This window comes from Mus pahari, chromosome 8 (genome assembly GCF_900095145.1).
Source record: "Mus pahari chromosome 8, PAHARI_EIJ_v1.1, whole genome shotgun sequence".
In the NCBI taxonomy this organism is placed as follows: domain Eukaryota; kingdom Metazoa; phylum Chordata; class Mammalia; order Rodentia; family Muridae; genus Mus; species Mus pahari.
In genome coordinates, this window is record NC_034597.1 from 25721149 (window position 1) to 25736658 (window position 15510).

General features: G+C 38.0%; 1 protein-coding gene across 2 annotated transcripts in view; it reads right to left on the reverse strand.

The window, feature by feature from the left end:
- Window positions 1-15510, reverse strand: part of Bmpr1a (bone morphogenetic protein receptor type 1A) — a 96149-nt gene that overhangs the window by 10234 nt on the left and 70405 nt on the right. For both annotated transcript variants that reach the window (XM_021203291.2, XM_029541393.1), the window contains exons 6-10: window positions 14230-14326; window positions 13974-14073; window positions 9786-9930; window positions 5070-5262; window positions 2405-2702 (exon numbers count right to left, since the gene is read on the reverse strand). In XM_021203291.2, the coding sequence (XP_021058950.1) occupies window positions 2405-2702; window positions 5070-5262; window positions 9786-9930; window positions 13974-14073; window positions 14230-14326 (833 nt within the window). The remainder of the gene's footprint in view (window positions 1-2404; window positions 2703-5069; window positions 5263-9785; window positions 9931-13973; window positions 14074-14229; window positions 14327-15510) is intronic.

Sequence of the window (15510 nt, forward strand, 5' to 3'; positions counted from 1 at the left end):
TCACTTTGTAGACCAGGATGGCCTTGAACTCAGAAATCCACCTGCCTCTGCCTCCTGAGTGCTGGGATTAAAGGTGTGCACCACCACGCCCGGCGAGACAATCTCTTATAAGCAACCTGTCAATAAAAAAGCTGATGGCCAGTGAGCTTTTGTAGGAAATAGGTGGGATACTGGCAGGAAGAGGGAGGATTCAGGGAAATAGTGAGAGAATAAAAGGAGACTTAAGAGAGGCACAAGGGAGATTTGAACTAGACACTGAGGGAGAGAGTGAAGAAAGAAGCAGGCCAGGACTGAAGGAGAGGTAACTGACCAAGTGGTAGACAGAATAGTTTGAATGGGCGAAATAAGTTATGGGCTAGTCAGGAAATTCGCCAAAGCTTATGGCATTTAATAATAAATAATTAGTCTCAGAGTTGGCACTCTGGAAGCCAGGGCTGAGAAACGAAAACTTAGAATTTATTTTATAACAACTCTCCCTCAAAACAATAAAAAGAACAGTGTTAATGACCAAGAAGATAGGTTGAGATGGTCTATACAATTATAATTACTACTACTACTGCCACACACACACACACAAAGCTAGGTGTGGTGGCATGGTGGCACATGCTTTTAATCCCACCACAGGCTGAGGCAAGAGAACCTCTGAATTCAAGGTCAGCCTGGTCCACCGAGTTCCCTATCATGAGTTCATATGCACCAAGTGACTGCAGCTGTCTATGAAGGCCAGATCCCCTGGAAGCTTTGAGAAGCTTGATGTAGATGCTAGGAGCTGACCTCAGGTCCTTGCAAGAGCAGTAAGTGCTCTGACCTGCAAAGTCATCTCTCCAGTCTCTCAACCAGTAAACTAATATTTTTACCTTTTGGTCTTAAATGTTTAATTCTGAAATGTGAAACAACTGCTCCATTCTTAAATACATTTTAACTACCTCAACAGTCACTTGAAATTTTTATAGTTGAAATTGTTTTAGAAAACTGACATTAAAAGAAAGTACCTAATTATTTTCCCTATTTACAGGAGTGTAAATTCACACAAAATACTGTTCAGAAGCAGTATATATACACAATATGCCATTAAGTTAATATATGGAAACTCTTCCAGTAGCCTCCTTTATCTAGAAATCTATTATGAATAAAAATTGATGAGGCTTGTCCATTGGTAGCCAGTTTGCTCCATGTCTGCCAGCTGTTTCATATTGTTGCTATGCCTGCCAGTCACTGATGTAGAAAAGAAACTTGACTGAGAGCAGTGTCATGCTGACCACATACTCTGTTATAGTCTAGATGTTATGAGGTTTGCTAATCTTAAGAAATTCCAGGGCGGTTGGAGAGATGGCTCAGAGGTTAAGAAAACTGCTCTTCCAAAGGACCCAGATTCAATTCCCAGTACCACATGGCAACTTACAACTGTCTGTAACTTCAGTTCTAAGGGATCTGACAGCCTCATAACAATGCACATAAAATCAAATAAATTATTAAAAAAAAAAGAAATTCCACAACCATAAGCTTCACTTAGGACCCATTAAATTAAAGGTTAATATAAACTCTTATATCTAGAATACCTTGAGTCAGGGCTGACCATAGGGCAGTGCTTCCAGCACCTGCATATGAGCTCATTGTGGTCATTGTTTTAGCCTTTAAAAGCTGACTCTGAGAAGTATTAGGGGTCTTAGCTTCAGCTCTGAACTGTGACCGATTAGTCTTGGGGTGTGCACTCAATAAACTATCCCTGTCTGACTGAGATCAGTGTTCATGCATGTGGTTTATGGGACGACTCCTGAACCCCAATCAAAAATATTTATGCAAGTGCTCAAGAACAGAGTAATATGTATAAAATCCAATAATGTTCATGATAACTATTTTTGTTGTGGTGTTTTTGCTTTGTTTTTTTTTGTTTTTTTTTGTTTTTTTTTTTTTTTTTTGAGGCAGCATTTCACTGTATAACTCTGGCTGTCCTAGAACTTACTATGTAGATCAGGCTATCCTGGAACTCACAGATTCACCTGCTTGTGCCTCCCAAATGCTAGGAGTAAAGGTGTGTGCTACCACTAAGCAGCTTTATAACTTTTTAAAAAATACACATGAAATGGAAGCAAACTTAATGCTCATTATTTAGGTTACAGGTTATTTTATATTTAACATGGACAACTATATCTGCAAAAAGCAAGTAAAGGTAAACTAAAATAAAAGCATAAAATAAAAGGAAATCATTATTATGTAGAGGCTGGAAATGCCATTTAGTAATAGAGTGTGTGCTTAGCAGACATAAGACCCTGGGTTCAATCTTTAATAATCCTCAGAAAAGTATAGTAAAATGCAGTTTTGTAAAAAGAAAAAGAAACAAACAACCCTGAATACCTGTTAGATAACAAAATAATTTCTGAACAATGGACAAAGAACCATTTACCTGTTGAATTTAACAGCTAGGCCCAGGTCAGCAATACAGCAACTTCCATTTTTCTTAATAAGGATGTTTTTGCTCTTCAGGTCTCGATGAGCAATTGCAGGCTTTCCTTGGGTACCATAGATTTCTGTGTGGAGGTGGCATAGACCACAGGCAGCAGAATAAGCTAACTTGAGTAGGGCTCTGGTGTCTAGTGTGGCACATTTCAGGAAGTCATAGAGAGATCCATTTTCATGGTAATCAGTAATCAAATACAGCTGAGTCCAGGAACCAGTGCCTTTAATGTCTGCAGCTATAAAACCTGTTTAGTTAATGAGTTTAAAAGGTTAGTTGTTTCCAGAGACACTAGGCAGTTACAGACGCACATTAGGATACTGGGAATGAACTATGTATACAAAATATTATCCTAATTTGACTAGCAAAATGTTTTCAAAGTAGCACCAAGAACTCATTTCCTATAATTTATACACATCACTACAGGTTTACAATACATGTATAGGATTTTTAATTTGTGTGTGTGTGTGTGTGTGTGTGTGTGTGTGTGTATGTGTGCGTGTGCGTGAAGTAGATCAGAGGGGTGTTGAATCCCTTAGAGCTGGAGTTACAGGCCGTTGTGAGCTGCCTAATATGAGTGCTAGGAATCAAACTCAGGCCCTCTGTGAGGACAGTATGTGCTCTTAACCACTGAGCCATCTTTCCAGTCCCAATTTACAGTATTTTTTAAAGACAGGGTTTTGTTATGTAGTCCAGGCTGTATTCAAACTTGTGGTCATTCTGACTCAGCCTCTTCAGTGCTGAGATTGATTATAAGCATGTGTACCACATACAGCTGATTTATGATAATCCTAACATTAATCACAACAGTGATAATAATATGACTAAGAAAAAAAAATCATATATTATATAATATCCTGCAAGTGCTATTTACCTACATGATTCACTCTTGAAAAGGTTCTTTACCAGGGAGTGCTGGCACAAGCTTGTAACCCCAGTACTCAGGAGACAGAGGCAGGAGGACTGCACAAGTTGAGGCTGCCAGAGCTACAGAGTAAGACTGTCTAATTATAAGGGAAAAAAACCCCAAAAACCCACTCCTGAATCCTCAAAATAAAAGCTTTCAATTGCAAGTTGAAAAATAGATATTTTAAGTTACACCAGAAAAAGAATCTTTGTAGATAAAATTACATTTTTATGAACCCATGCATAAGACTGGGCACAAATTCCCTCATCAGTGTCCCTCTGTATGATGGGAATGTGGTCAAAAGGTTGTATGAAATACTGAGAGGAGGGCCGTCTGTAGGTCAAAGAACACTAACGACCCCTATAGCCAGGAAGAAACCTGCAGAAAGGGCATGACACTGCCAACAGCTTCATTTTAAAATTCTGGACCCTAAACCTGAGGAGTGATCTCCTTTTATGTATGCAAAGGTTCATGTACACATGGGAGTGTGAGTAGACGTGGAGGTCAGGGGACAACCTAAGGTGTGGCTCCTCTGCTGCTTCACATGCCTGGAGACCCAAGTGTCTCACTGGCCTGGAACTTTGCCAGGTAGGCTAGACTACTGGTCAGAGCTCCAGGATTCTACCTATCTCCAATCTTCCATATCTCACCATCAACTTCACTCTTTACATACATTCTAAACTTAGGTTTTGACCAACTAGGCAACCTACTTCAACAAGTAAACCATCTTCCCATCTCAATTCGTTCTCTCTTTCCCCCTCCCTCCCTCCATCCATCCCAGACACATTTTTGCTTTTTGTTTCATGTGTACTGATGGGAATCCTGGAACTCACTCTGGAGAACAGGTTATCTCTGAACTTAGAGATCCACCCGAGTGCTAGGACTAAAGGTGTGTACCAACACACCCACTCATACTTCTGATGTTTTTAAACCACCCAGTTTATGATAATTTTTATAGTAGCAACAGGAAATGAATATAAATGTCTGTACATGGCAATAGGCAATGCACTTTACAAATTAAGAGATAATGAAATAGCAGCTGAAAAGAAAACTCAGAAAAGCTAGATCTACTTACACTCCACTTATCAGATACCTACACTATGTCACTCCCATATAATGAGGTGGTAAGAGGAACATGTATTGGGTATAAAAATACAATAAAGTCACACATTGAGATTTTCTTTTTTCTTTTTCTTTTTTTTAAAGATTTATTCATATATTATATGTAAGTACACTGTAGCTGTCTTCAGACACGCCAGAAGAGGGCATCAGATCTCATTACAGGTGGTTGTGAGCCACCATGTGGTTGCTGGGATTTGAACTCAGGACCTTTGGAAGAGCGGTCAGTGCTCTTAATCTCTGAGCCATCTCTCCAGCCCCCACATTGAGATTTCTAATGACGAAAGGAAAAAGGTCCATGCAGTTACAACTACCCAAGAACGGTACTTAAGTTCTCTGCAAAACACTTGGCTCCCATTATCACATGAGTTCAATAAAGCAGCTTTTACTATCCTTTTGAAACTCAACGTTGTTTAGAATAGTAAGATGCTTTCTTGGCATCCAGGAAAGAGTTGTAGTTCACTGTGAAGTCTAATAGATTTCTTTTAGCTACACAAACATTTGAATCCATACACACACAGCAGGCTATCCTGCATACCCTGAGAACCTCGCCAGAGTGAGGACCTTACCAAAACGTAAGACACTCACCAAGTATATTTTCATGACGCATTAACACCGTCTGGTAGATTTCTGTTTCTCTAAACCAGCTAGCTTCTTCAGTGGTAAAAAACACTTTGACAGCCACTTTTTCACCACGCCATTTACCCATCCATACTTCTCCATAACGGCCTTTACCAACCTGCCGAACCATCTGAATCTGTTTGGCAATAGTTCGCTGAACCTATACAGAAAACAAAGTACATAGGTTTGACCACTTTATGAAAGAATCTATTAAGGCCATACCATTAAAAGCCTGGCATAGCCAAATAGCTCCAATGTCTACGGTATGTAAAAGCAGCAATGAACATGAATTCTGGAACCACACATAGGTTAGTCGGCCACCCTTGAGAACTCTGCTTGCCCACACTCTTGGGTTTTGGTTGACTTCTTTTGGGCTGCAGAGTAGCAAATGTGTAACAAGTAGTCCTCACAGACTCTGTACCATAACCTGCCTTTCTCTTCTCTCATGAAGCACCATATCAACTGTCAACCCCATGAACTAGCTATGTAGCTTAACAAACTTCCTAACAGACTCATAATCATGAGAAATAATAAATGTTTTTGGCTTTAAGCCTGAGTTAAGGGTGATTTACTATGCAGCAAAATCTAAATGATAATTAAAACCTCTCAACTCAGCCTCTAAGATCCTAGCTGATCTGACATAGCCCGTCTTTACTACTTACCTACACTCTCTTCAACATTTTTTAAATTTAATTTTTTATAGAATATATTTTGATCTTTCTTTTTCCTCCTCAAACTCCTCCCAGGTCTTTTTCGGTTAGGGGTGAGATATGTTTTCTTTCCTCTGTGCTGAGGTTTTGTCTCAGCTGTGCCTGGGGTCAGTTTCTGAATTCATACGTATATCACTCCTACTGTGTCTGGAAGATGTGGTTTTCTTGGAGGCATCCACCACTTCTGGCTCTTACAATAGTTTGATGGTGAGGCGATCTGGCTATGACATCTATCACCAGGTTAATTGCCAGGGTCAATTCAGCTGAGCTGGATGTCCAAACATTTATCCTTCTTGAACCTTCCCCAGATAGAGGAGGGTATGGAGGCAGCTGGCTTCCCTGATGAACCTCCAAGCGGATTCTGAAGCTCCATGCCACCTGTCTGTGACACACTTGTTTATTCCTCATGGATCTCGCTGCAGTCCTCATTTTCTGTAGAGGCCGTTTGTCTAGCTCAAACATCTTTACTCATTCATTCTCGTTCTCCCCCTCCCCTTCTCACTCCTTGGCTGTACTTGACTTGTCAGAATTACAATTTTGTTTTTTGTATACCACTTCACTTAAATTCTATTTCTGGCTCAGAATACAGGTAGTTATTGGGAATAATACCTGAAGTATATTTTTCATCATTCATTTTCAGACTATTAGTAATTTTAAATGAAAAAAGAATGCTATATCTGAGGTTGGAGCTATGCAAAGCTGAACTAGCTTTACATCATGCATCACTTAGCATAGACTCTGTAATGTTTTAAAGCCAGGATTATTCAAATATAATTTATATATACAATAAAATGTATCCCTTTTTAAGACTGAACAGTATATTCTGTTAAATGCCTAGTCATCTAATTACCCAAATCTCACTTAAGATTTAATATTTCCACTTCCTAAAACAATTTCTACTTTCATTATTAATTCCCTCCTGCTTTGCTGACACTACTTATCCATTTTATCCCTACAGTTTTATATTTCTTAGAGTAGTATAAATAGATAAACTATGTAGTTTTCTGTATCTGGCTTTCCCCCCCCAAGCATAAAGTACCTTTGAAATCATCTCTACTGTTATTGATTTGTTTCTAAACATTGATGAATGTATTATAATTTGTTTAACCATTTGCCAAATTGGTGGGCTATTTCTAATTTATTTATTTATTAGACTATATTTACTATGGACCTTCAGGTCTTTTGGGTAAATACAGTTTTCCATTCCTAGGGTAAATGGCAGAACTGTTTTACTGTATACAAAGCAAGCACTGCACACACCTTTAATCTCAGCACTTGGGAGGCAGAGGCCAGCAGATCTCTGAGTTTGAGGCTAATCTGGCCTATAAAGCAGTTCCAGGCCAGGGCTACACAAAGAAACTGTCTCAAAAAAAAAAAAAAAAAAAAAAATCAAACTAAATAAATATAAAATAGAAAGTACACACTTAACTTGTTAGTCAACCTTTGTCACTTTGCACGTGACAGCTAAGTATGAAGTCTCCAGTATTCTCAGTGCCTTGGTGCACTTGATCTCACGCCCTGGATGGTACAGACGAGCTCATGTGTCACTCTTACTCTTTTATTCAAATCTTCTGTCCAGTCAAAAATATGGAGATGCCCATCTTATGATGGAGCTGTCAATTGTCTTTGTATAGGCTATATACTTATTAGATCTATTTCACCAGCCCCGGACTCATCTTTTAGTTTTTGTTCTTTTTTGTCGTCGTTTTGAAGCAGGGTGTCTCTATCTATAGCTCTGGCTGTCTTTGAAATCACAAAGATCTGCCTGCTTCTGCCTCATGAGTGCTGTGAATGCTTTTTATGTAATAAGTCACAATGACTTTTCTTAAAAATTCTTTTGGAGGTTTTTCTAGTTTAACTTTTACATTTAAGTCTACCCCCATTTCAACTTAGTTTTATATACTGAGTGAGGTACAGAAAAAGTATTTACTTTAGCAAGTGAATACCTGAGGTATTTTTATCCCACATTATCTGCTTAATAATCTATTCAACACTGACTTACTTCAATACTTTAAAACAATGGCCTAACATAACCTTTTATAATAAATTTTTTTAAAGTCAATTAAGCAGTAGGTAGAGTGCACACCTTTAGTCTGGACACTCCAGGGCAGATGCAGGCAAAGCTCTATGAATTCAAGGCAAGACATGTCTACACAGAGAGACCCTGTCTCAAAAAAAGAACTCCAAACAATAAAACCAATTGATTGGGCTAGAGAGACAGCTCAGTGGTTAAGAGTACTTGGCTGTTCTTCTAAAGAGTTCAGGTTCAATTCTCAGCACCTAAGGATAGCTCACCACAATCTGTAACTCTTCATCCAGGTGATAGGACACCCTCTTCTGGCCTTTGTGAGTACCAGGTACCTAACTGGTACACGAATAGATACATACAGGCAAAAAAATACCCATACACATAAATTTGTGTCTAAGTTTCCCTTTCTCGGCTATGTTCTATCCACTGTACATGCAACACTAACCAGAGTAGCTTTAAAGTAAGTCCAGAAGCCATACAGTCAGTCCTGTGTCCAATTTTTAAACAACTTTAGCTCATAATAAATGTGTTCGTCTATTTCTATAAAGATCTGATTTCTTTTTGGATTGAAATGAAACAATGCTCCAATGTGAGGCTACCTGATACTGTAATAGTACTGCCTTGAATTCATAAACAGACTAAAACAGTTCCATCTATTTAGGTCTCCATTAATTTTAGCAATTAATTTTCCTTTTAAAAAAGAGGTTTATTTACTTTATATATGTGAGTACACTGTCACTCTCTTCCCACGCACCAGGAGAGGACATCGGACTCCATTACAGATGGTTGTGAGCCACCATGTGGTTGCTAGAAACTGAACTCAGGACCTCTGGAAAAGCAGTGGTGCTCTTAGCCACTAAGCCATCTTTCTAGCCCAATTAATAATTTTCAATGTACAAATTTTACAATGTACATATTTGCTAAGACTATTTCTAAAATATTTCATGTTTTTGGTACTATTTTAAATAATACTACTTCTTAAGTTTAAATTTTCAGAATGAATATAAATTCAGTAAAACTGAAATGACTTTGTACTATGCATAACTGATTAAGCCTTGGTTGCAGTACATTTATGTATGGCAACTCTAGCATTTTTTTTTTTTTTCACATAATCATACTATGTACATTCAAAGATAGCTCTATTCTCACCTGGTCAATTCTATCACATATTACTTTTAGATGATTCTTCATTTACTTTCAAGTAGTGCTATTAAACAGTTAAAAACCTACCTGGAAATGTAGTGTTGTGACGAGAAGAGTTGCCTCAGAGTGCTGTTCTCAGGAGCTGATCATCTCCATCCTTGTACCCACCCACCCACCCGTTCACCCATTAAAATTCCTCTGAACCCCCTTTTAGACCTAAAAGGTGTACTTTCCTTAGCCAATTAGTTTAACCTTAAAGATAGAAGGAATCTTACTCTCGTTGTTTTTTTTTTTTTTTTGCTTAGTGGGTTACAAAATACTTAGAGCCCCCAGCTGGCCCTGGTGGCTCATGACTGTAACCCTAGCGTTTAAGGAAGCCAAATCAGAGACAGCAGAATCTCAAGTTCAAGGACAACCTGAATTCTACAAGACCTTGTCTCAAAATACCAAGTGTCAAGGATGTAGTTTATTGGCAGAATGCTTGCTTGGCCTTCTTGAGTTCTTGGCTCAAACTTCAGCATTAAAATAGAAGGGAGAAAAAAAGCTTATGCAAATATGTAGCTTACCTGCGTATCTTACACAGGACTTCATACCCTAACATTTTATGTAACTGTTAGACTTTTTACTTATGGCTTTATCTTGCCTATCCTATTTTCCTTGGCTCACATTTTAAACTAACTTTATCTTGAGAAAAAAATTATCTATTATTTCCTAATCTGCAATATCTAAGATTCCCACTTAGCAACAACGTCACATCCTTATCAACACAAGCTTTGTACTTGTAAGATGCTTTGAGCTTACCAATAAAGGCAATCCAGATCCACTCCCAGAGCTTTGGGACTGATCAATCAGGTCTTTCAATGATTCTCCTACTGGAATAAATGCTTCATCCTGTTCCAAATCACGGTTGTAACGACCCCTGCTTGAGATACTCTTACAATAATGCCTTTAAAAAAATCAGAAAACAATCTACTTTAAAACTGGACCACTGTGATACCCTGAACTCCAGGGAGAATTGTAGCCTAATCAATCTTCACCACAGGTAAAAATTCTATTACAGTCCAGTAGAAATAGAACTTATGATAGCATGCTGTGTGTCATACTCACATGAAGAGATGGTCATGGTCTATTAGCAAGTGAGTATGTATGTATGTATATATTTACACATACACATAAATAGCATAGTGTGTGTGGTGACATACATCTGTAACCCCACAGCTGGGAGGCAGGAAGCAGGAGGAATGGAGTTTAGGGCAGCTCAGGCCGGGCCTGGATAAGAAGTGATATGAAGTGGCATCTTGTCTCAAAAACAAAACAAAACAAAACAAAACAAAATACAACAAAAAACAAACCCAGAACAAAAACAAAAAAACAGAACAAAAAAAACCCAAACAAACAAAAAACAAACCCCACCAACACCAATATACACTCCTGCCCCAGAGGCCAGTGGTGGTGGCACTAGGTAAGAAGATCTTAAATTCAAGGCCAGCTTGGGCTATATAGTTAAGATTCTATCCCCCAACCCAAAGCTAAACAAAACCCCCAAACATCCCCTTTCTTGAAGAATGTATATGGAATTACAGTTATAAAAAGTATTCAAACTGTAACTTTTAGCAATTTTTTTAAATCAAATCTGAAAGGATACTCAGCATAGAAAGTTACTTATGTATGTATCTATAAACACACATACTCTTAAAAACTGTATCTTTATACCAAAACTGTATATGCCCTAATCCCAGCACTGGAGAGATATGGCCAGCTGAGCTCAGTGAGTTCAAGGCCAGCCAGGTCTACATAGAAACCTTTAGACCAGCCAAAGCTATAATCTGCCATTTTCCAATTGCATTTAATTTTATCTCTGGTACTAGAGAGATGGTTCAGAGATTAAGAGCATGGGCTTCAACTCCCAGCAGCTAACAACCCTCCTAGCCTTCCAGAACACTTACACAGACATACATGCAAGCAGAACATCCACACACCAGGGTGGAAGGCAAGAACCAAGACCTAAAATTGTCCTATAACTTCTACATGCATACTGTGGCACATATGTGGCACGTGCATACATGCTCACACAAATTGTTTTGCATAGCTGCTATTGCTGTGTTTCCATATTCACTCATCTCTTAAATGGGATCTGATTTGTCATTGTTCTTAACTAATGCACACTTTTATTTGATGTATTTTAATTTCACTTCCTCAAGTTTTATTTGGATCTTTCTTAAAAAGTCTCACCATGTTTCTGCTTAAATTATTGTTAATACTGTCTGACAGTAGTGGCATAGACTTTAATCCCAGTATTGAGGAAAAAGAGGCGGGCTGGTCTCTGAGTTCCAGGCCAGCTTGGTCTACAGAGTGAGTTACAAGACAGACAGGGTACATAGTGCTCCCTGCCCCATTACTGATAACATAGAGTAGTCAAAATGATTACTTTAATGATAATGCATGACAATTTTAAACTGTATTAAGTCTGAACTGGTGGTTTTTATTGCTTAATTTTCCTTGTTATAGGTCTTACTTTCCTACTTTGCAATTTGGTTCATTGATTGGCTAGCATACCTGTTGGATGGGGAATATTTGATATTCTAACTAATACTGTGTTTCTCTGTTTTATGTAGCCCAGGCTGGTGCTGAAGCTTTTTGTCATATAGTTGAGGATGACCCTCAAGTCCTAATCCTCTGGTTTCTATCACTTGAATGTGAGAATAATGGATGAATTCTTACAAATATTGTGTTATTTTTCACAGAACAAAACTGAGAAATAGCATAAACCTTCAGGTTTTCTTTTCTTTTTTTTTCTTTTTTTTTAAAAGACTGGCTTTTACTATGTGGACCAGCTGGCCTCTAACTTGGAAATCCACCTACTTCTGCCTACTGAGTGCCAGAAATAAAGGGTGTGCACCACCATGACCAGTTGGGTCTTGTTTTTCAGGTGAGACTTCAGCCGCATTTAGTCTGGCACTAATTATTTACTGTCACTGAGGTAAGCCCTGAGTACTTTAACCAAGACCTACGATTTCACACTCTCACAGATGGTGGTTAACAGGCACCATTCCTAGCTTTCCCTGAGCACCAATACTATTTCCATCAGTCATTTCATGTTTCTCCAGCCTTGGAAGGTTTTTTGAATGAACATACTGAATACTGCATGGGGTCCTCTGCAGACTCAAGTCTTCTGTGAGGCTCTCTATTCTCTAGTACCCTGTTCCATGAATACAGCTGATGACATCTCCCAGGCTCTCCCTATATGTTCTCATCTGAGAATCTCATGGACTACACCTATGCTTCTTCCTCCCTGTGTCACGAAGCCAAACACTCTTCACGCAGGTGCATGGCGATCTTAATGCATACCTCCTTGTTTCCTATTTCCAGGAGTCAGTGTTTACTAGATACAGGCTTGGCTAATAAGCCAAGGCTCTTAAATCAGTAATTAAATGTTCACTATATCTCATTATCATGTCTCACCCCATAACTCATAAATTGGTTTTTGTTTGTTTTCAGAATAAATTTTTGTTTGCTGTGAAACACGATCTCACTCTGTAACTCAGGCTGACTTGCTCAATCTGCTATTTTTATCTAAAGAAAAAAAAAAATCTTTGAGCTGGATGGTGATTTGGTGCACACCTTTAGTCCCAGAATTCAGGAGGCAGAGGCAAGTGGCTCTCAGTTCCAGGCCAGTTACACTGAGAAACCCTGTCTTGAGAAACCAAAAAAGAAAAAAATCTTCTGTAAAACATGTGAGGAGCTAGGGTGATGGCTGTCAGTAAATACAAGCATAATAAGGACCTGAATCTGAATACCAGATTCATGAAAAACTAGGGTATACATGTATTCCCAGCACTGGGGAGGCAAAGACAGGAGGGGCCCTGGGCTTACTGGCAAGCTCCTCTAGCCCACAACAGTGAGCTCCAGGTTTAGTGAGAGAAACTGTCTCAGAAACTACAGTGCAGAATAACTGAGGAAAAGGAAGTTAGCTGAGCCTGCACTTACTTTTAATTCTAGTACTTGGGAAGTAGATGTGGTGTGCATCTCCATGAGTTCCAGGCCAACCTAGTCTACACAGTGAGTGCAAAGCTAGCTATCCATGGTTAGTTACAGCGTGAGATCCTATCTCAAAAAATAAAGACCTTCAGAAAACCATGCATATTTCTTTTAAAACTTGTATTCATTTTTGTCTAGTTGCTGAATTACACATTTTGATTTGTAGATGCTCTTTTTATGTGTGTAAGCAGTCCCTTGCAGCATTAGCTGCCAGGAGTTTTCATTTGCTCCATCTTCTAACCACTTGTGGGTGTTTGTTTGTTTGTTTGTTTCTTTCTGTTTCGGCACACATTTCTGAAGTTTTTATGTAGCTGCTACTACTCATATTTTATTTACTTCCTTGCTTGCTTCCAAGTTGAAACAGACTCAGAAAGATCTCAAAACTGTGCATATGAATATATCTGGTTCAAATTTATACCAGTGTAGAAATTGTCCCAAATTTATTTTTTCTATATAGCAACCCAGTATCAAATCTACTTATTGAATTTATCTTTTCCTCCAGGTTCTTAAATTTGACAGCTTTATCATATTGTAAAATTCTTTATATATAGATTTATTTACAAGATTACGAACTTGTTTCATAGATAACCCCTTTTCACTGAAAAATCCCAAATTATTAAACTAGAAAAGTGGTTATGTTATCTAGGAATCCGCTTTAGAGATTCAGATATAACAAAGCTCACTATATTATACAAACAAGAAAGCGATGACTATTCTTAAATATGAAAGAATAAATTAGCATTACAAAATATTAATTGGTAATTAAGTTCATTTTTCCTCCTAGGGAGGCCATAACACAGTTGAAAAGCTATTGCCAGAGAATATAAATTAGTGGTTTCTGAATTTCTGAATTCAGTAGTCACTGGTTTTTAACCTGTTTAAAAAAAAGAAGATAAGACTAATTAATATAGAATAATTAGCAATATATTTGTATAAAAATAAATCTCTTACTTATAACAAAAGCAGCTGGAGGAGATGATCATAGCGACTATGCAGACAGCCATGGCGATGAACACAACCAGCCATCGGATGCTGCCATCAAAGAATGGACCTGAGGACGGAAGTCAACAATAAGGGATATCTTTCTGCTGCATCATACAAGGAGGGTGAGAAAATAAGTCATAGCACTGAATTCTAGGTAGCATGGCTATTGTTACAGACAGGAACTTACAGGGAATCCCGCCTGGACTTCTCTGGGCTGACCTACCTATAACAACAGGGGGCAGTGTAGGCTGCAAATACTGGTTGCACAGATTGGTCCGACAACATTCTATTGTCCTGCGTAGCTGGGCTTTTGGTGAATCCTTTAAGAAAAATAATGGTAAAATTAAAAGGCTTGACATATTAAATTGAGTATGAATATTTTTAGTATTGGTAAATATAATTTATAGCTCAGAGACAAGGATTTCCAAACATGTCAAAAAATATTAGCTGGGCATGGTGCCATACACCTTTAGTCCCAGCACTCAAGAGGCAGAGGCAGGCGAATTTCTGTGAGTCTGAGGCCAGCCTGGTCTACAGAGTGAGTTCCAGTACAGACAGGGCTGCACAGAGAAACCTAGTTCCAAACAACAAAAATAACAAAAAAATTTTACTGAAATTTTAATTTTTTCTGAAAATAAGATTGTAAAATAATTTTCCTTAAGATCATATGTAGATAAAGATACTAATTATAAATTATAAAGGAATGAAGAATTTTAGTGATTTTTTTTTACTTCATACATTAGTATATTTAAAGTACCACTCAGCTAGCTACTTTTAGCTTTAAAAGGTAATTATCTGCTAGAAAACATAGTATTTTATTAGAATCATAAACTGGTATGAAAAATTAATCACAGCAGAAATAAGATTTGGGTGAGACAAGATCAGACTACAAAGTAGGGGGGTTCTAGTCAAGTGGGGTGAGGAGTACTGGTTAAGAGGGTGGCTACAGACCACCAACCAGATATACAGTATGCCCCAAAAGATCAGAGAACAGGTGTAAAGACTTCAGTCATGGAAACAGACATAAGGAATTGCATGCTGACATTTCAGTGCTGTCTGTGTGAAATGTCATTCTGAACTAAAATATAAATAGAAAGAGCCTGTACATCATGAAGATAGCAAGAATGTAAGCAAAAATTGACCACATTATTTTTAAATATCAGACTTCCAGAATGGAAATAATCAAGTGTTACCTAAAAAGGGTGACTGAGAGTTTATGGCTTAAATCCCACCCGGAAAGTCAGTAACATTTAGAAATGTCCAAATGTATAAATTCTACATTTTAACTGATTTTTAAAATAATCCCTTTGAAATTATCATAAGGACAGAGATATGATAGGGTTTTTGTTGCAAACTCTGCAATAATCCACCTAGAGAAAATCAGCATAGAAAAAATGATTGCATAACTAACTATGAATGAGGTGCCAAGCAGTCATTCCCAGGAAGGCTGAATGAAGATCGTCTTGAGTAGATTAATATGAAAGGAAAACAAAGATGGATATCT